At 46.0% G+C, this 21535-nt stretch overlaps 1 protein-coding gene across 1 annotated transcript; it reads left to right on the plus strand.

Annotated features, from left to right (window-relative positions):
- Window positions 1-620: 620 nt before the first annotated feature.
- LOC306928819 (homeodomain-interacting protein kinase 1-like) lies at window positions 621-19885 on the plus strand (the record flags this gene model as incomplete). The annotated part of the gene is made up of 8 exons (XM_079509090.1): window positions 621-974; window positions 3796-4101; window positions 5651-5839; window positions 8783-8964; window positions 11917-12175; window positions 13124-13404; window positions 18487-18718; window positions 19766-19885. The coding sequence occupies exons 2-8, from the start codon at window positions 3916-3918 to the stop codon at window positions 19883-19885; spliced, it is 1449 nt and encodes a 482-aa protein (XP_079365216.1). The 5' UTR covers window positions 621-974; window positions 3796-3915.
- Between the last annotated feature and the right edge of the window lie 1650 nt (window positions 19886-21535).

Here is a 21535-nt window from a genome sequence, read left to right on the forward strand (position 1 = left end):
GAAAGGCCTTTCAGTAAGTAATTAAAACAATATTTTGTATGGACTTTTGATATAAAAACAAAAATGAGAATTTGCTAGGTATTTGTTAGGTATGCCCATATGATGACCACGGATATGGTCTAAAAGTGAAAAACTTATTTTTCATTTCACTACAACTTTAAGAAGTCGTGAAATAGCCAATCTACCAGCTCACAAGTTCACAACCAGCCAATAGTTGTGTTACTATGTTTCAAAAATATTCAAAATTGTTCATATTGTTTAAAAATGTATTTAAAAAAATAACATTATAAATGAAGGAGCTATAACACAACTAGAGAGAGAGAGAGAGAGAGGGGGGGGGGAGAGAGAGAGAGAGATGGAGAGAGAGAGAGAGAGAGAGAGAGAGAGAGGGGGGGGGGGGGTAGGGAGAGAGAGAGAGAGAGAGAGAGAGAGAGAGAGGGGGGGGGAGGGGGTATTGAGTATCAATGAGCGCATCAGCAGTTCTGCGCATGCGTCGTCCGTGGATGGGGCGGTGCTTGGCTTTTGTTTTGCCGGAACTGTCATGGCGGCCGAGTGAGAGAGAGAGAGAGAGAGAGATAGAGAAAGAGAGAAAGAGAGAGAGAGAGAAGACTAAAGAGAGACTAAGAACAACAACGAGAAGGAACGGCGGTGCATTTATAGATCTAAAAGACAACCAAACAATCAAACACCGCAACAAATGGCATGGTTTGTGTGGAGGTCTTGCAGCTCTAGTAGTATGCGTAGAGAGAGAACAGCAGGTCTGGACAGAGAGCTTGTAGATCTGTTCTACTGAGTCAGTGTCTAGACTGTTGTTGTGGTGTGGTGGACAGATAGCTTCTTGTAGATCTGTTCTACTGAGTGTCTAGACTGTTGTTTTGGTGGTGTGGGGACGAGAGCTTGTAGATCTGTTCTGTTCGGCAAGCGACACCTGATTCCAAGTGATTCATCTTTACCTCCGATTTACACACAGCAAGGTGAGTGTGTGTTTCTTCTTATTATGACTCTGTCGTTGCTTGTTGATGTTGTAGACACTGCTGCTGCTTATAATAATAATAATTATAATACCAGATAACTGTTGCTATTGTTGCACACATACCTGCACTATGCTATACAGCAGTGGTTCCCAAACTTTTTCATGGCAAGGACCCCTACATCGACATGTATTAGCCTGCCACGCGGACCCCCATTTGAAGAGATATATGCCAGGGACCCCCCATAAGAGAAGGTTTTTTATTACGGCTCTAGCAGTGATTCTCAACCATTTGAATTTCAAGGACCCCCAGTTGGACATGCATTAGTCTACGGACCCCCATTTAATTTAACTCTGAGAGTGTACAAATGGAACAAAATGTGGTTCCATTTGTACACTCTCAGAGTTACACACCCATAAGGGTCCATTTGGTTCCTAACTATCATTTAGGTGGGGACCCCCTGGAACTCCCTCAAGGACCCCTGGGGGTCCCCAGACATTTGGTTCCATTTTGTACACTCTCAGAGTTGAACTAAAATTGACTTTACAATATAAATTGTGGGTCCCACCCAGAGATAGAAATGCCATTAAATGGGGGTCTGTCGACTAAACTGGGGATCCTTGAAATTAAACGGGTTGAGAATCACTGCTAGAGCCGTAGGCCTACATTACAAATCTTCTCTTATGGGGGTCCCTGGCATATCTTTTCAAATGGGGGTCTGCGGGCTAATTAGTGTCAATTTGGGGGTCCTTGACATGAAAAAGTTTGGGAACCACTGGCATAGGTGACAGAATCTAGTTATCTATCTTTTTTCGATTAATTGTGCAGCAGTACTGCACACATCACATTGAATGAATGAATGAATGAATTTTATTCCCCCCTCACCTTTCCAAACAAAAAGTTACAAAGTGCTTTACAGACAGGATTAAAAAACAACAATCATAAAGAACAATCAAGAACATCAGAATTAATAAAGCATAACATCAGATCAAAACAAATCACGGACAGAAAGAAAGGTAAATAAATGGAAAAAAAAACATTGATGATGATGACACTGCTGCTAATAATGCCAGGTAACTTTTGCTATATATTGCTGTGCGTGCGTGCCGTGCGATGCTGTTTTAAGTTATTTAGTTACTACTACTACTACCTATCTTCAGGCTATCTTCCAAAGATAGCCTGATGAAGGCCGCATAGGCCGAAACGTTGCTGTTTCCCCTATATTCAAGTTCTTTCACTGCATTTGAAGACGCTGTGCGGGTGTTTTTTCTTTTTCAAAACTTTAGCTGTTGAAAAATAGCAGATGATCTACGAGCCCACAAGCACCGTGTGCCACGCTACGAGCTTGTAGATCTGCTTTTTATTTTTTTATTTTTTTTTAACGTGAAAAGTCCTGTGCAAATCCTTGAAATATACTCTTTCACAAATGCACAGCAAACGATATTTGCTTCTGGGGGGGGGGGTCCCTGGAACAACAGGATGGGAACCCCTTTTGGTGTTTTAAGCATCATGCAGTGATGTAGGCTAAATAGGTTTTCAATGTAATGAGTCCCGGGATGCAGGGATGGTCTTTTAGATGAGCCCCAGGGACATTTTTATGAGTCCCACTTCATGACTCAGGAGTCATATTTTGCCATTTTTACAAATTGCAGCTCCCATTTCATTTTATGTGGTTATAATGTGGTTATATTCTTATAACTAAAGCTAGCAAAATAAACTAGAATACAAAAACAGTACGGTAGTACAGTAGTGCAGAGGTCGTTGTTTTATTGCGTCCCTTAACTATAAACTGCGTTTTGGGATGCAAAATGCACCCTATTTTAATCTCTGATCATGTTATACTTTAGCTATTGAAAAATAGCAGATCTACAAGCTCATAGTGCGGCACCGAGTGCCGCGCTACAAGCTTGTAGATCTGCTATTTTTGAAAAATCGTGAAAATATGGCGCTAATCTTTGAATATATCCTTTCAGAGCGAACGTTTATAACTCAAATCTTTGTTTCTGGGGGGTCCCTGTAACAACATATTTTCAGATGGGGGGTCGGCGGCCAATGTCATATATATTTGTGGGTCCTTGACATGAATATGTTTGAGAACGACTGACATAGAAACATGTTTTTCTTTCAGAAAACTGTCAGGATTTAGAAGACATTTATTATATTTCGACATCAGGCCTAAATGGGTTAATGGTAGTGATGCACCAAATATTCGTCCGCAGAAAATATTCGGCAGAAAATGGCTAAAAATGCATTTTCGGCCTATTCGGTTTCGGCCCGAATAGGCAGAAAATATATCACCGAATAGTGTATGCAATCAATGCATTCAAAAGAGCTGAATAAATGTTTTATGGACCCATAATAGTGATCATTATTTAAGTTAAGTTTTGCCATAAACATTTATTTTGCCATAAATCAGGTAGCTTTAAGGTACGGCCATGACAGCAATGGTAGGACAAAATATATATAATATTAACCCATTTTGACCTGAGATCAGATTCTACAATTGTCTTCTATATCCTGACAGTTTTCTGAAAAAGCTATGTTTCTATGTCAGTCGTTCTTCGATTTTTCAAAAATAGCAGACCTACAAGCTCGTAGCGCGCCACTCGGTGGCGCGCTATGAGCTTGTAGATCTGCTATTTTTCAATAGCTAAAGCATAACATAATGCTAACACCAAAAGGGGTTCCCGCCCAAAATGGAGATTCGGTTTTCGGCCAACTGTTTCCTATATTCGGTATTCGGTTTCGACCAAGAATTTCCCTCTCAGTGCATCCCTAGTTAATGGACCCCTCTCTCTCTCCCACACGTCTCTCCTCTCCACAGCTCGGGCGTCGGGCCGGGGGCGCTGCTGACACACACACACACACACACACACACACACACACACACACACACACACACACACACACACACACACACACGCACACACACGCAAAGACAACAATGCCGAGCGAGAGGTCGACGTTCCCGTTCCTGGTGGGCCGGCCGGCGTCCACCTTCTACCGCCCGTGCGACGTGCTGGGCCGCGGCGCCTTCGGCAAGGTGCGGCGCTGCCACAAGATGGCCACCGACGAGCCGGTGGCGGTCAAGGTGCTGAAGAGGTCGGCCATCAAGCGGGCCATGAAGGAGGTCAGGAGGTCGTCGTCTCTGTCTGTCTGTCTGTCTGTCTGTCTGTCTGTCTGTCTGTCTGTCTGTCTGTCTGTCTGTCCGTCCCATTGACCCCTGCAGCTAATGCTGATTGGGGTCGCATTCAGGTCGCACGCACGCACACACGCACACACACACGCACACTGGGGTCGCTTTCAGGTCACACATGCGCACGCATGCACGCACACACACGTGATGTCACTAAAATGGTGTTATTGCGATTGGGCCTTTTGACTCAAAGGCTTTCAGCTTTCAGGAAGAAACCAAAAATACACAGGGAAGACATATTTGAATATTATAACCACACCTGGGGGTCCATTAACCGTACTCCGCCAGATTGCGGCAGTACTGAGTTCACAAGTTCCCTCCTCCTGCCTGCATCTGGGCTCTCTCAAGCAGAAACGATGAATCGGAAGCAGCGGGACAAAAATCTGATATCTCCATAATCATTTCGAGTTGTAGTCTTGTTGGGTTGTGTTTACATTTGCACTGTGGCACAGCTTCAATATGTCATAAGTCTCGCGTTGATCCCGCCTCTAGCGGCCCCATATCGCTCCGGCCAGAATTGGTCCGGAGTACATCGTCTCTGCCTGAGAGATCCCAGACTCACCCTCTGGCAGAATGCAAATGTTGTCCAGCAGGGGGAGTGGTTCTACCAGGCTAGGGGTCTATTAGAGTAATGTTAACTCCATAGACACATACAAAACAGAACAAGTACACAAATCACGGCACTCCATCTTTAAATGTGTCATGGCGACAGCCCTTAACTGTACAGTATATCTATTATGTGCACCTATAGGTGTCCATGTAATTATATCTTGATGTGCACCAGGTGTCCATGTAATTATATCTTGATGTGCACCTATAGGTGTCCATGTAATTATATCTTGATGTGCACCAGGTGTCCATGTAATTATATCTTGATGTGCACCAGGTGTCCATGTAATTATATCTTGATGTGCACCAGGTGTCCATGTAATTATATCTTATTGTGCACCAGGTGTCCATGTAATTATATCTTAATGTGCACCAGGTGTCCATGTAATTATATCTTAATGTGCACCAGGTGTCCATGTAATTATATCTTGATGTGCACCAGGTGTCCATGTAATTATATCTTGATGTGCACCAGGTGTCCATGTAATTATATCTTGATGTGCACCTATAGGTGTCCATGTAATTATATCTTGATGTGCACCAGGTGTCCATGTAATTATATCTTGATGTGCACCAGGTGTCCATGTAATTATATCTTGATGTGCACCAGGTGTCCATGTAATTATATCTTGATGTGCACCAGGTGTCCATGTAATTATATCTTGATGTGCACCAGGTGTCCATGTAATTATATCTTAATGTGCACCAGGTGTCCATGTAATTATATCTTAATGTGCACCAGGTGTCCATGTAATTATATCTTGATGTGCACCAGGTGTCCATGTAATTATATCTTAATGTGCACCAGGTGTCCATGTAATTATATCTTAATGTGCACCAGGTGTCCATGTAATTATATCTTAATGTGCACCAGGTGTCCATGCTGCGTAAGCTGAGCCACCTGGACCTGGACCGCTGCAACATCGTCAAGTTCCACGAGGGCTTCCGCCTGCCGCGGGGACGGCCCTGCCTGGTGTTTGAGCTGCTGGACATCTCCCTGTGGGACTACATGAAGGCCAGGAAGCCCCTGCACGTCCGGGACATCAGGCCCATCGTACAGCAGGTAAAGGCTCATTCATCAGCCGTTTCGACCGAAAATCAACCGATAATTCCCAGTAGGTTACTTATTACGCCGATCTTATTACGCCGATCGGCTCGTCTGGAGCCTACTGGCTGCGGTTGGCGTTGATGACACGTTAACCGGTCTTATCGGTCTATTCAGGTCTACTGGACATGCTGGGAGCCTCATACCCTCCCCTAAACTTAACCGCAAGCATGTCGCAGCGCGGTCCTAATATTAACGCATGTTCGCCAACCTTAATCCTGTCGTTTTGGTCTACTGCCTACTAAAAACGACAAGCCTCCTCATACCCTCCCCTAAACTTAACCGCAAGCATGTCGCAGCGCGGTCCTAATATTGACGCATGTTCGCCAACCTTAATCCTGTCGTTTTTGAGTGGTGCAAACCACTCCAACAACCAGCTTTGTCTGTACCCGTGTATGTACCCGTGTACCTGTACGTGTGTGTACCTGTACGTGGCCCCACGCACAGGTGAGCATGGTTGCTATGGTTAGTGTGTGACGTCACTGCACCACTCGGTTCACACGGGTGTGATTTTTTTTGTATCAGTCGGCAGGCATGCCCATACTCGTCAAACAATCGTACTGATCCGAACTGATAACTGCAGTCTTGTCCATTGATAACAGTCGAAGCGGGTGCATTCATAGTCTGGATTTTCGGTGGTGAGCTGACCACCGGAGCTGAAATAACGTTGAGCGGTGGTGAGTAAAAACAGAGAGAAGGGCTGGCGCGGTGGCGGTGGTTTGCTCTTCACACCGCAGCTCGTGACGTCATGTTGTAGTTCGGTGGTCACCTCACCACCGAAAATCCAGACTATGTATGAGCCTTTTGACTATGTCTATGAAACCTCTGCCCCCTTGAAGGGACATCAGGGCCGTGGGTTCAGCAGGTACATTTAGATTTTAGTCATAGTCTCTTGAATAGTTTTAATTTAGTTTTAGTCACATTTAGTCACCTGGAATGTTTTAATAATAATAATGAATTGCATTTTTATAGCGCTTTTCCAAGTGCTCAAAGCGCTTTACAATGGTTCATTCATTGGGAGGTGAAACGGTGAACAGTCGACGCCAGCGTCCTCACTTCCCACAGTCAAACACCAATGGTGGAGAGCTCACACCGACCGACTCATTGGAGGCAATGTAGGGTTCAGTGTCTTGCCCAAGGACACTTCGACAGGAGGAGCCGGGATTTGAACCGCCGACCCACGGATCATTGGACGACCTGCTCTACCTCCTGAGCCACAGCCGCCCTGAGTTTTAGTGTTAGTCTAGTTTTAGTCGACTAAATCTACAGTTGATTTAGTCGACTAAAATGTGTTTTTGGCGGGCCTTGATGCCGTCGTAATGACTGTTTTTTTCACTTGCTGAAAATAGTCGATCTACAAGCTCAACGTGTTGTGAGCTTGTAGATCTGCATTTTCAGCATGCAACCAAGTGTAAAATGACTTGTTCTGTCGATGCAGGAATCCAGAGAAGAAGGGAAGATACAACCTCATTGTCAGCTCTGTAGCAGTGGCCGGAAAACTGTGTTCTTCTGGATCGGACCAGTGAAGAAACACAGGGGAAGGTTGCCAAAATCTGACAATTGCAAAGAGTTATGCAAACAGTGCAAACCAAATTACAGCGCAGTGCTGAGTACAGTACCTGATCTTGAGGCCTACAAAATCGTGGGGAAAAAACCCAAAAATGAACAATTTTTCTTTATCAACTAGTCAACTAGTACCAACAAGGTCGACTAGTGGATTTACTAGTCGACTAGTTGCTTAATGCCCTAGCGTCTACCTTTTATACGTCTATGGTGGGGATGATCATTTTGTACTACGTTGTTGTGTTGGTTACAGGTGGTGGTGGCCCTGGAGGCCCTGAAGGCTGTGGGGATGATCATTTTGTACTACGTTGTTGTGTTGGTTTACAGGTGGCGGTGGCCCTGGAGGCCCTGAAGGCTGTGGGGATGATCATTTTGTACTACGTTGTTGTGTTGGTTTACAGGTGGCGGTGGCTCTGGAGGCCCTGAAGGCTGTGGGGATGATCATTTTGTACTACGTTGTTGTGTTGGTTTACAGGTGGCGGAGGCCCTGAAGGCTGTGGGGATGATCATTTTGTACTACGTTGTTGTGTTGGTTTACAGGTGGCGGTGGCCCTGGAGGCCCTGAAGGCTGTGGGGATGACCATTTTGTACTACGTTGGTGTGTTGGTTTACAGGTGGCGGTGGCCCTGAAGGCCCTGAAGGCTGTGGGGATGATCATTTTGTACTACGTTTGTGTGTTGGTTTACAGGTGGCGGTGGCTCTGGAGGCCCTGAAGGCTGTGGGGATGATCATTTTGTACTACGTTGGTGTGTTGGTTTACAGGTGGCGGTGGCCCTGGAGGCCCTGAAGGCCGTGGGGATGATCATTTTGTACTACGTTGTGTTGGTTTACAGGTGGCGGTGGCCCTGGAGGCCCTGAAGGCTGTGGGGATGATCATTTTGTACTACGTTGTTGTGTTGGTTTACAGGTGGCGGTGGCCCTGGAGGCCCTGAAGGCTGTGGGGATGATCATTTTGTACTACGTTGGTGTGTTGGTTACAGGTGGCGGTGGCCCTGGAGGCCCTGAAGGCTGTGGGGATGATCATTTTGTACTACGTTGTGTTGGTTTACAGGTGGCGGTGGCCCTGGAGGCCCTGAAGGCTGTGGGGATGATCATTTTGTACTACGTTGTTGTGTTGGTTTACAGGTAGCGGTGGCCCTGGAGGCCCTGAAGGCTGTGGGGATGATCATTTTGTACTACGTTGTGTTGGTTTACAGGTGGCGGTGGCCCTGGAGGCCCTGAAGGCTGTGGGGATGATCATTTTGTACTACGTTGTGTTGGTTTACAGGTGGCGGAGGCCCTGGAGGCCCTGAAGGCTGTGGGGATGATCATTTTGTACTACGTTGTGTTGGTTTACAGGTGGCGGTGGCCCTGGAGGCCCTGAAGGCCGTGGGGATGATCCACATGGACCTGAAGCCGGACAACATCATGCTGGTGAACCAGGACCAGCATCCCTTCAGGGTGAAGCTCATCGACTTCGGGGCGGCCATGAACCCCGCCGACGCGGTGCTGGGCGTGCAGCAGCAGAACATCGTCTGCAGGCAAGTTCTGTTATATATATATATATACGCCATGCGCCATGGAGCGGTAGGGGGAAAAAGGTTATACTAAAGTGGTCAGAAGGTGCACGCACATCCCAGGCTAATTCAACGGGTGCTCGAACAAAAAGAACAGACTGCAAAAGGAAGAATAAGTCTGCACACCGTTTTGAAAGCTCCCCAAAAAACGTTATTTACCAAGGCGGGGTAAAAAACACAACGTTTCGGTCAGGCCACAGAGGTTAACCAAAAATAAAAACATTTTCCAAAACGTATGTATAAGATTACATGAGTCGTTATTCACCAAAACGGGCAGTGGTCAATGCAACCTCATGTGTACCAGTACAGCGACAAAAATACCAGATCTACAAGCTCACAACGTGTTGCAGCGTGATTCTATGCCCTAGGATAGGCGGTGTAGCAAAACATTTGGCACCACATTTGGAATAGAATTAGAATGGAATTCTATATTCTATGCTTTACTGTTGCTGCACTGCCTGTCTTTGGGCATTGCACATAGGAGTAATGGCCCCTACACACCGTAGGAGTTTTAAAGTTGTCGGCGAGTCATCAGATCGTTGTGCATTTCACACTGCAGGAGTATTTTTTTTAAATCGCCTGTCATTATCTTTTTTTATCTTTGTGGCTTTCACGCTAAACGATTGATCGCCGACCAGGGATCGCACACTGCAAGAGTTCACCAAGATGCGATCCAGAATTCCAGACCCGATACATATAGGCAGCGGCTACATCATTTGTTTTTTTTATTCCAATTCATTTTGACATGCACGTGCGGTGATACAAGCGCGAGACCTTAGAGTCGCGAGACCCACACAGGGCGCATCTCTCTCTCTCTCTCTCTCTCTCTCTCTCTCTCTCTCTCTCTCTCTCTCTCTCTCTCTCTCTCTCTCTCTCTCTCTCCCCCACACACACAGGAATAACCATGCAGGCTACACACAGGGTGGCATGTTTGTGATAGCGCTATAGCGAGACAGGACGTTATAATCTTGAGTTTCATTAAATAACTCTGTCTCTCTCCGTGCGCGCACACACACACACACACACACACACACACACACACACACACACACACACACACACACACACACACACACACACACACACACACACACAAGCATGATCGCTGAAATGTTTGCTCTGCACTGTTGATTCCGAATCCGATGCAGTTTTATCAACATTATTCAATTAGGCTACCAATATGTGGGTAGCCTACAGGGATTTACCGACGGAATGAAGGTACAGGCCTTATCGGGGCGCAGTCGCAACCCTGTTCATACTGTATGATATCCAGTCGGCGAGTGCTTTTATCGGCGCTGGATCTTCTCGCAGCTCCTTTCACACACAGCGAGCAAAACCTCGCCGATCAAAGCCCGGTTTTACGTCAGATCGGGGGTTTTGCCGGCGAGCGCCAAAAATGCTCCCCGACAGCATAATCGGAGCAAATATTGGGCAGTGTGTACGAGCCATAAGAGACTCATTCAGGACGGGAACCCCTTTTGGTGTGTTTAAGAATTATGTTATACTTTAGCTATTGAAAAATAGCAGATCTACAAGCTCGTAGCGCAGCACCGAGTGCAGCGCTACGAGCTTGTAGGTCTGCTATTGTTTTAAATCATGAAAATGTGGTGCAAATCTTTGAATGTATATTCTTTCAGAGCGAACGTTTTTAACTCAAAGCTTTGCTTCTGGGAAGTCGCTGGAACAACATATTTTCCGATGGGGGTCGGCGGCCAAATTAACTTTTGGGGTCATTGACATGAAATAGTTTGAAAACCCACTGAAAAGCATTTTCCAAAACATATGTATCTGCTACTTTCAAACTAATGAGGGTCCATTTGGTTTAATTTCACGCTCTCAAGAGTTATCGCATTTAGACCAGGGAAAAGGTTCTACAAATGTCTTCTAAATCATGACGGTTTTCAGAAAAACTTATGTTTCTATGTCAGTCATTCTCCAGCCCCAGAATTGTCTGTATTTGGCCCCAGACCCCAATCTCAAAATATGTTGTTCCAGGGACCCCCCCCCCCCACACACACACACACACACACACCCCAAAAGCAAAGATTTGAGTTAAAAACTTTCGCTCTGAAAGAATATATATTCAAAGATATGCGCCACATTTTCACGATTTTTCAAAAATAGCAGATCTACAAGCTCGTAGCTTGAGCTTGTGGATCTGATATTTTTTCAATAGCTAAAGCATAACATAATGCTTAAAACACCAAAAGGGGTTCCCATCCTGAATGGGTTATAAAGATCTAATAAGGGTCCACTTGGTTACCAACTCTCCCATCGTTTTAAGTTTAACTGGGGGGGCCACCTGGAACCCCCTCAGGGACCACTGGTTGAGGACCACTGTTCTAGGTGTCATGTCCCAGAAAAAAAGGCGGCGATCCGATTCCGAGCACTCAAAATGGTTTAAAAATGAGGAGAGGGTGGATACAAAAAAATCAAGGTACTTTATTTAGAAAAGTTAAAAATACTTAATAATAATAATTCATATACCTGCCCTGATGAAGACGTAAAGTACAAATACCTCAAAATTGTACTTAAGTGCAGTACTTAAGTAAAAGTAATTAGTTACTTTCCACCACTGTTGACTCCATGGCCTCACTCACACCTTTCGATCTAGCATACAACATCGATGCATGCTTGTTGTATGAATGTTGTGAGTGTCATGGCCGCCCCAATGCATTTCCAATGGAAGTCCACATTTTGGACTACAAGCTGTTGTATGGCTTTCGGCTGCGTTTCGACTGCCCCCCCTCCCCCTCATACAACACAAATGTTGTGTCAAACCATGTGACTCCCATTGGAAATGCATTGGGGCAAGATGTATCACACCCTTTTGTATACAACAAGCATACATCAGTCTGTTGCGAAGGTGTGAGTGAGGCCTAAGTGTCATGTCTCCCCCCCCCGCCCCCCCCGCAGGGCTCCCGAGGTGTTCCTGGGCCTTCCGTTCTCGGAGGCCATCGACGCGTGGTCCCTGGGCTGCGTGATGGCGCGCCTGCGGTTGGGTTACTGGCTGTACCCGGGCAAGGGCGAGTTCGACGTGGTGACGGCCACGGACGTGGTCAAGTCCATCGTGCACATCAACGGGCGGCCCGCCGACCACCTGCTGAGCCGCGGCGTCAACACGGCGCGCTTCTTCAAGAGGGCGCCGGCGCCCGCCAACGACTGGATACTGAAGGTATAGATGAGCTCTATTAAAACCCCATTCTGGGCGCAGGAACCCCTTTTGGTGTTTTAACCCATTTTGACCTGAGGATGATTCTACAAATGCCTTCTAAATCCTGAAAAACCTATGTTTCTATGTCAGTGGTGCTCAATATTTCATGTCAAGGACCCCCAGAATTGTGTATTTGGCCGCCGACCCCAATCTGAAAATATGATGTACCAGGGACCTCTCCAGAAGCAAATATATGAGTTAAAATCGTTCACTCTGAAAGAATATTTATTAAAAGATTTGAGGCACATTTTCTGCTATTTTTCACCAGCTAAAGCATAACATAATGCTTAAAACACCAAAAGGGGTTCCCGCCAAGAAAGGGTTAGAGGTAAGTGGACCATGGTTCGTTTTAAACAAACCAAACATGTCCGCTGTGAAAGTGCCCTAGATCTACAGTTGATTTAGTCGACAAAAAAATATTTTGGCGGGCCTTGATGCCGTCGTAATGACTGATTTTACACTTACTGAAAATAGCCGATCTACAAGCTACGCGACGCGTTGTGAGCTTGTAGATCGGTGTGGTATTGTTTTATTTGTATTGTTTATTTCTTTCTTCTGTGTAATGCTGTAATGTTTTATTGCTATTGTTTTATTCCAGTAAGTGCCTCTTAACTGATGTATTGCCTTTTTATATGCCATTGGAAAGCACTTTGTAACTCTGTTTTGAAAAGCGCTTTATAAATAAAGTTTATTATTATTATTATGAGTTCAAGGCCGTTGCTCTCCCCAGGTTGGCGGAGGGTGTGTAGAGCCCAGGATCACATTAGATAATTGACACAGGGGTGAAAAATGGGTTACAAAATCGTGGGATAAAAAAATAGATACAAAAAAAAAAAAACACTGCTAAACAAAGAAAGGCCCCTTTTTTCCTCATCTTGAAACGCGCCCTTGTTCTTGTCGTCTTTATAGACACCGGAGGAGGACGAGAAGCAGGAGAGCATCAAGCTGCGCGGCCTGCCCAGCGCCATCGCTCTGAGCTGCCTGGACGACCTCAAGGTCCTGGCCACGACGCGGGGCGGCGGCGGCGTCGCCATGGACCCCGAGGAGAGCGCCGACGTGCTGCAGTGGGTGGAGCTCCTGCAGAGCATGCTGCAGACGGACCCCCAGCGGAGGACCACGCCCGACAAGATCCTGGCCCACCCCTTCATCTGCATGAGCCACATGGCGCGCAGCTACGGCCACAGCTCGTAGTGAGTGTCATACGGACTGTTCTGGAAGCCTAGGGCCTCACTCACACCTAAGACACACGCGAGACACACTTGTGTAATGCATTTCCAATTGGAGTCACATGGTTTGAAGACACGATGAAGACAGCCAATGCAACGAGGTTGTGTCATGAAACCATGTGACTCCCATTGGAAATGCATTGAGGCGGCCATGACACACAGAACACACAGGGCACAAGTGTGTCTTAGGTGTGAGTGAGGCGTTATTATTTATCCCACCGCAGTTCTAGGAAAGCCCTGCTGTGATTGGCCAGTAGTCGTTGTGATTGACAGTTCTCGTTTTTGCGACCAGTCATTAGTCCTACAACTACAATAAGCCTATCTCACAGAATTTCCCCGCCCCCTTAATACGCCCCCTTTCGGGGTTAGTGGTGGTAGCGTGACGTCACTCCATAGACGCTACATGTTAACAGAGGTAATTTAAGAAGTCTACAACTTTTGTTTTCTCAAGGTAAGGTTTGTTCTATCTGTTCGAGCTGATTTACCATCTTGTTTGCTTCATAATAATATTGGTCTGTCATATTTTTACATTAGAAAATGTACTTAGATTCTCCAGAGAAAAAAACGTGTAAATGCTAATGTTAAATGACACCACTATTTTTACCCGAAGTGGGCGTGGAAAGCGGGCTGTGAGATAGGCCAATCTCAAACCCTAAACCAGCACACCTAAACCTAACCTTAACCCATGTCTAACCAATGACTAGTCTAAACTAAGTATGCACCCCCCCCCCCCTAAACCTAACACGAACGGCCTAACCTAAGTAAGACGATGCCTTCCCGGGAGCCAATCAGACACATGGTGAGGCGGGTCTACCCTAGAACGTTGGTGGGATTCATAATCACGCGTGAGTGAGGCCTACGGGTTCAAATTTGGAGGTCTTGCCAAACTCCCAACGCCCATTTAACATCCTTTAACCCATTTAGGCCTGATGTCGAAATTTAAAAAAAATGTCTTCTAAATCCTGACAGTTTTCTGAAATACCTATGTTTCTTTGTCAGTGGTGTTCAATATTTCATGTCAAGGACCCCCAGAATTGTGTATAATTTGGCCGCCGACCCCATCTGAAAATATGTTGTTCCAGGGACCCCCCCCCCCCCCCCAGAAGCAAAGATTTGAGTTGAAACGTTCGCTCTGAAAGAATATTCAAAGATTTGCGCCACATTTTCACGATTTTTCAAAAATTGCAGACCTACAAGCTCGTAGCGCGGCACCGAGTGCAGCGCTACGAGCTTGTAGATCTGCTATTTTTCAATAGCTAAAGTATAACGTAATGCTTAAAACACCAAAAGGGGTTCCCGCCCAAAATGGATTAATACAACTGCTCCCTCATACTAATACTGTACTCTGTGGTGTAGAGTGTAGACGTTTTCTCCACAATACATACTGAAAAGGTTGCAACACTGTTCAAGGCACCGACAAAAAAACACATGCCTTTACACTCAAATGTGTAAAGTGGCAAGTGCTATCGGAAAAAAACGAGTGGCAATTAAAAACACATGCCTGAATTCCGCATTAGTACGTCAGGGTAATAATGGCTAACCAAACCCCTTCTCAAGTTAGTTATATACGCACCTGAGGGGAGCACATCGTTTAGGGGCAGGGGTTCCCAAAGTTTTTTCATGTCAAGGACCCCCAAAATGATACTCATTATAGTCTGCGGACCCCCCCCCGCCCCCCATTTGAAAATATATGCCAGGGACCCTCCCATAAGAGAAGATTTTTTTGCGGCTCTAGCAGAGATTTTCAACCATTTTCATCTCGAGGGCTCCCGCGGTTTGACCTGAATTAGGCTACGGTCCCCTAATTTAACCCATTCTGCATGGGCAGGAACCCCTTTTGGGGTTCTGTACAGTATTCAAAAATGTAACATTTTTGATGCTGCTATATAAATATTTGAAGTTTTTCAGAGAACTCGGGTCAGGATTTAGAAGCGTCTTTTAGAATCGGCCTCAGTCCAAAATGGGTTAATGGGACCCCAATGTATATTGTAAAAATCACACCCGTGTGAACTGAGTGGTATAAGGTCTGTCTGACGTAATGAAATCATGTCTGACGTAATGAAACCACACCCGGGTGTGATTTCATTACCTGGCTTTGTTTGTGCAGAAAAAATGAGCATGGTTGCTATGTTCACCCTGTTCACCCGGGTGTGATTTCATTACGTCATTACAACAGGGTGAACATAGCAACCATGCTCATTTTTTCTGCACAAAAAAGCCAGTTGTAGGAGTGGTTTACACCACTCAAAAATCAAAGTTAATTTAACTCTGAGAGTGTACAGACGGAACCAAATGGACCCGGTTTAGGGCAGTGGTTTTCAACCAGTGGTCCTTGAGGGGGTACCAGGTGGTCCCCCCCCCCCCCCCCCCCCCCAGCTAAGTGATGGAGAGTTGGTAACCAAATGGGACCTTTTTATTTTACGCTCTCAAGAGTCAAACATATGCATTACTTGCTTTACAAGAAGTCTACACAATTAATTAGAGAATGTATAAGAATTGTTAGTTTGCCTGTTATCTCTCCTAATGGTACCAACATCAATACAGTAGGAAATATGTGGACAAAATCGTTTCCCCAACGACATCTCAAACTGAATCTCCTCAAATCCGTGGCTCAAATGCCGATTAACCTATTTTGGGGCGGGAACCCCTTTTGGTGTTAGCATTATGTTATGCTTTAGCTATTGAAAAATAGCTGGATCTACAAGCTCGTAGCGCGCCACCGAGTGGTGCGCTACGAGCTTGTAGGTCTGCTATTTTTTTTTAAATCGAAGAACGACTGACATAGAAACATAGCTTTTTCAGAGAACTGTCTGGATGTAGAAGACATTTCGTAGAATCGAGCTCAGGCCTAAATGGGTTAAATAACGGACCTTGATATGAAAAAGGTTGAAAACCAGTGGATAAAGGGTTAAGGATATAAGGCCCCAAGACGGGTCCCTATATGAAGCCTCTTCACCAAATATATCTCACTGACGCGTCCGTGACCTTGTAGAGCGGCTATTTTTGGTCAACGCCCCCCCCCCCCCCCCCCCCCCCCCCCAGAATAGGAATGCTGGGCATTCCAAGTGGTTAAAACGGCAAAGTCTAAAAGTTATTTTCAGCCTTGTCCTAATTATAGAAACAAATGTTCTCTCCAGTTTCCCCCCTCGGTGACGTCATGTATCGTAGGGGGAAAGATTTTGCATGTTTTACGTAGCGTCGTTAACCCATTTTGACCTGAGATCAGATTCTAAAAATGTCTTCTTCATCCTGACGGTCTTCTGAAAAAGCTATGTTTCTATGTCGGTCGTTCTTCGATTTTTCAAAAATAGCAGACCTACAAGCTCGTAGCGCGCCACTCGGTGGCGCGCTACGAGCTTGTAGGTCTGCTATTTTTCAATAGCTAAAGCATAACATGATGCTAACACCAAAAGGGCTTCCCGCCCAAAATGGGTTTTAATATGACATAAGATTCCATAGAACAAACTGCCTTGTAGTTGTCACCATGTGCCATTCACCCACAGTGAGTACCGTGGTGGTTCACAAGCTTTTTCATGTCAAGGACTCCCAAATTGACACTAATTAGCCCGCGGACCCCCATTAGAAAAGATATGCCAGGGACCCCCATTAGAAAAGATATGCCAGGGACCCCCATTAGAAAAGATATGCCAGGGACCCCCATTTGAAAATATATGCCAGGGACCCCCATTAGAAAAGATATGCCAGGGACCCCCATTTGAAAAGATATGCCAGGGACCCCCATTTGAAAAGATATGCCAGGGACCCCCATTAGAAAAGATATGCCAGGGACCCCCATTTGAAAAGATATGCCAGGGACCCCCATTTGAAAAGATATGCCAGGGACCCCCATTTGAAAAGATATGCCAGGGACCCCCCATAAGAGAAGATTTTTACGGCTCTAGCAGTGATTCTCAACCCGTTTAATTTCAATGACACCCAGTATGACATGCATTACATTAGTCTACGGAGTATGGAAACCCATTTAATGTCATTTATATCTCTGGGACCGCCAATTTATATTGTAAATCACTGTTAGTTTAACTCAGAGACCCATAAGGGTCCATTTGGTTCCAAACTATCATTTAGCTGGGGGAGCCCCTGGAACTCCCTCAAGGTCCCCTGGTTCCCACTTTGGCAACCACTGTGTTAGACCCTCCAGAAAAATGCATTTATGCGATTGCATAATTCAGCCAAATGGTGCAGATTATGCAGGGGTCGTTTCTTTTTTTCGGACACATAATCCCGCAAAACGTCCTGCATATTTTGCAACTTCCCGCATATTTCACCGCATGAAACCACATTTTCCCACATATTTTTTTCAACTTTCCGGATATTTCACAACTTCCCGCAACTTTGCTGCATTAACCCATTTAGACGATTCTACAAATGTCTTCTAAATCATGACGGTTTTCTGAAAATCCTATGTTTCTATGAAACATAGGATATTATCCTATGTTTCTATATCAGTCATTCTGAAACATTTTCATGTCGAGGACCCACAAAAATATATGTAATTGGCCGCCGGGCGCCGACCCCCATCTGAAAATATGTTGTTCCAGGGACCCCCCCCCCCCCCTCAACAGCTAAAGTATAACACAATCCTTATAACACCAAAAGGGATTCCCGTCCAGAATGGGTTAAGGGCCTTGCCAAACGGGGAGCGATAAAACACGCCTATAGTTCATTTTCAATGAGACCTGCGTTTTTTCCTCGGAGAAGTCGCGGTGCGACAACAACGCAAGTGTATTCACGTGAGCGCGGTCCCGTGAATTTGTTGCGCGCGTGCTCGTTACGTGCACACGCCCGCGACTCACCACCAGACCGGGATTCTGTTTTGCTTTTTTTTTTTTCGCTTGCGTTGTTGCGCCCCTCTTCAACAGACCTGTGTTGATCCAGGCAACAACGCCTGCGTTCCTCGCTTCACGTTTGCAAGGCCTTTTAAGCCGCACAATCAATCATTTTTGCCCGCTTTTTTTTTCTCCCCCAGAGGGTCTAATTATTGTGTGCACGTTGCCTGACCAACCGTGTGCCTCTTCACCCCCACAGCGTTCAGTCGTGCGTCGACTGCATGACGACCGCCGTCCCCGACTTCCTGAAGCCGCCGTTCAAGGACAGCCAGCGCGCCAAGGTGCCGCTAACGAGCACACAGCTGGCGACGGCCAAGGTGACGACGACGAGCACACAGCTGGCGACGGCCAAGGTGACGACGACGACGAACACACAGCTGGCGACGGCCAAGGTGACGACGACGACGAACACACAGCTGGCGACGGCCAAGGTGACGACGACGAACACACAGCTGGCGACAGCCAAGGACGGCCACCTCTAGGGCATTAAGCAACTAGTCGACTATTCAACTAGTCGACTAGTAAATCCACTAGTCGACCTTGTTGGTACTAGTTGACTACTTTTTCTGGTTTTGTAGGCCTCAAGATCAGGTAGATTATAGTTAGTCACCAATGTACGATTATTTATTTCCAAGTTTTTTTTAACATAATAGGTAGTTAAACGACTAGTAAACTAGTCAACTAGTAAAAAAGTGAATGCCCTAGCCACCATGCCAAGGTGCATGGATTAGAAGTTCTCAGTCGCCACGGCTGATTTCACTCCATTTGGATTGCATAGAAGCCTGCAGCAGTGTCTTCTTTGAAAGTATTTTGTATTCATTTGTATTTATTCAAGCACAGTATAAAAACAATACAGTGAACATACAAATATAAGAAGGGTAAAGTGCTATAGGCTGAGGCAAAAAGCCCACAGGGCTTATACGAGGCCTCTACCTATGTAAAACACAATGCAATACAATACAAATATAGAATATCCAGAATACATGATTGCAGTATCAAAAACAAAACGAGAAACAAAACGCGACGTGTTGTGAGCTTTCAGATTGGCTATACATGTTCCGTCATTAGCCTAGTTATTTTAAGATGATGAAAGAGTATTTGAAGTGATCAAACTAGCAATAGAAGTTTAGAAGCAAACTTCCCGAAACATGAATGGACTCAGAAATGTCATAAAAGCAAACCGTAATGCTTCAAATGTGGGATTTCTTCAGCTGGTCGGCCCAAAACGTCATTATTACATTTTTGAGTCTTGAGTAGGGATGTCCGATGTTGACTTTTTTGCCGATATCCGATATCCCTAACTCCTAATTTCTGATACCGATACCGACCGATATCGATATATGGGGTTGTGGAATTAATCTTACATTCATGAATGTAAGGTTTTCCAAGTAAAAAATTACATTATCATAAATGGGCCGATAACGTCAGGACTTTGAGTCTTTGAGATTTTTATTTTTTTTGCTTTTTATTCCATGAAGGTGACGACGACCACACAGCTGGCGGCGGCTTCTAGCGGAGTTCCGGCGGACCGGGTGGACACTACTAGCCAGCAGGTGGACGACAGATGTAAGGCGCCACCACAAGGGGGCGACACCTGAGGAGGAGGAGGAGGAGGAGGAGGGGGAGGAAGGGGACGGGGTCATGATGTCATCGCAAAGAGACGACGAGAGAGGAGGCCTCAGGAACGACAGAAGAACAGAGAGACGAAGAAGAAGAAGAAGAAGGAGAATAATAAGAAGCTTCTGTCCTCTGGATGGATGAACGGATGAGATGCAGGGACGTGCACACATAAGACATCAAAGGGGGCTTCCGCCCCTGCCCTTTTTTGCCCCGTCTGTAAAACAACTGCCCTTTCCAGACCACGAACGCAGCATTTACTACACGGTGACAGAAATCCTTTCCTTTCCATGCCATGCCGGAAGGCAGCATTCAGGAGAATTGCTTTCCCCCCCCCGAAGTCTCCTGAACATGAACACGGTATTTTTGCGTTGAACAGATTTGTTTAGAAATCCATGTCGTTACACACCGCATCTCCACTAGATAAAGAGTGCAGGGTTGCGCCCCGAAAATAGCTGATCTACAAGCTCTCAACGTGTCGCAACGCGACGCGTTGAGAGCTTGTAGATCAGCTATTTTCGCTATTTATTTATTTTTAGTCAAAGTGCCCTCTTTAGGGGATTTCCGCCCCCTGACTCTCTTAACGCTCTCTGCACGTCCCTGGATGGTACGAATGATATGACCGCCGTGGGCGGTCAGGTGTTTGTTCTCGCGGCGCGGTGACGTAGCGCGCCCCATCCGACCCACACCAGTACATGGTGCTTCATTAGTCCATTATTATCATCATTATTATTATTAGTTTTTTTTTTTTTGTGGCTTTCGCCTTTATTTTACATTTTGTATGGAGGGACAGACAGTAGGCTGACAGGAAATGGGGAGAGAGATGGCGGGTGACATGCAGTAAAGGCCGTCGGGATCGGGAGTCGAACCCGCGGCACACTGCCAGACTGGATTACCAGCCAAGGTGCCTGGACCGCTGAGCCAGGCCCATTATTAGTTTTTTAGTTTAAGTTAAATCATTTATGTGTTTTTTAAATGCTTAAAAACTTCAGATGGGTGAGTTGTACAGAGAGAGAGAGAGAGAGAGAGAGATGCGAGACCAAAGGCGGGTGTCGGATGGGAACCCTGGAGTCCTGGCGTTCACCACAGAGCATATGTTTTTTTTTTTAGCTAACTGGACCCCCCCCAAGTCAAGATCCCCGTAACTTTGAGAGCGCGTCCATTTGGTTCAATTTGTACACTTTCAGAGTTACAGACCTGTAAGGGTCAGAGTTACAGACCTGTAAGGGTCCAGTTGGTTCTATTTGTACACTTTCAGACTTACAGACTCCATAAGGGTCCATTTGGTTCCATTTGTTACACTCAAGAGTTACAGACCTTTTGAGGGTCCATTTTGTTCATTTCGTACAACTTTCAGAGTTACAGACCTTTTGAGGGTCCTTTAGGTTCCAAGTGTTACACTCTCATCCTCCCCGGAGCACCGCCTGACATGGAAACTGCAGCGGTCCCTGGGTGTGTCCCAGTGGGGGAGGTGCAGCGGTCCCTGGGTGTGTCCCAGTGGGGGAGGTGCAGCGGTCCCTGGGTGTGTCCCAGTGGGGGAGGTGCAGCGGTCCCTGGGTGTGTCCCAGTGGGGGAGGTGCAGCGGTCCCTGGGTGTGTCCCAGTGGGGGAGGTGCAGCGGTCCCTGGGTGT

The sequence above is a fragment of the Electrona antarctica genome (assembly GCF_951216825.1).
Source record: "Electrona antarctica genome assembly, chromosome: 8".
NCBI classification, from domain to species: domain Eukaryota; kingdom Metazoa; phylum Chordata; class Actinopteri; order Myctophiformes; family Myctophidae; genus Electrona; species Electrona antarctica.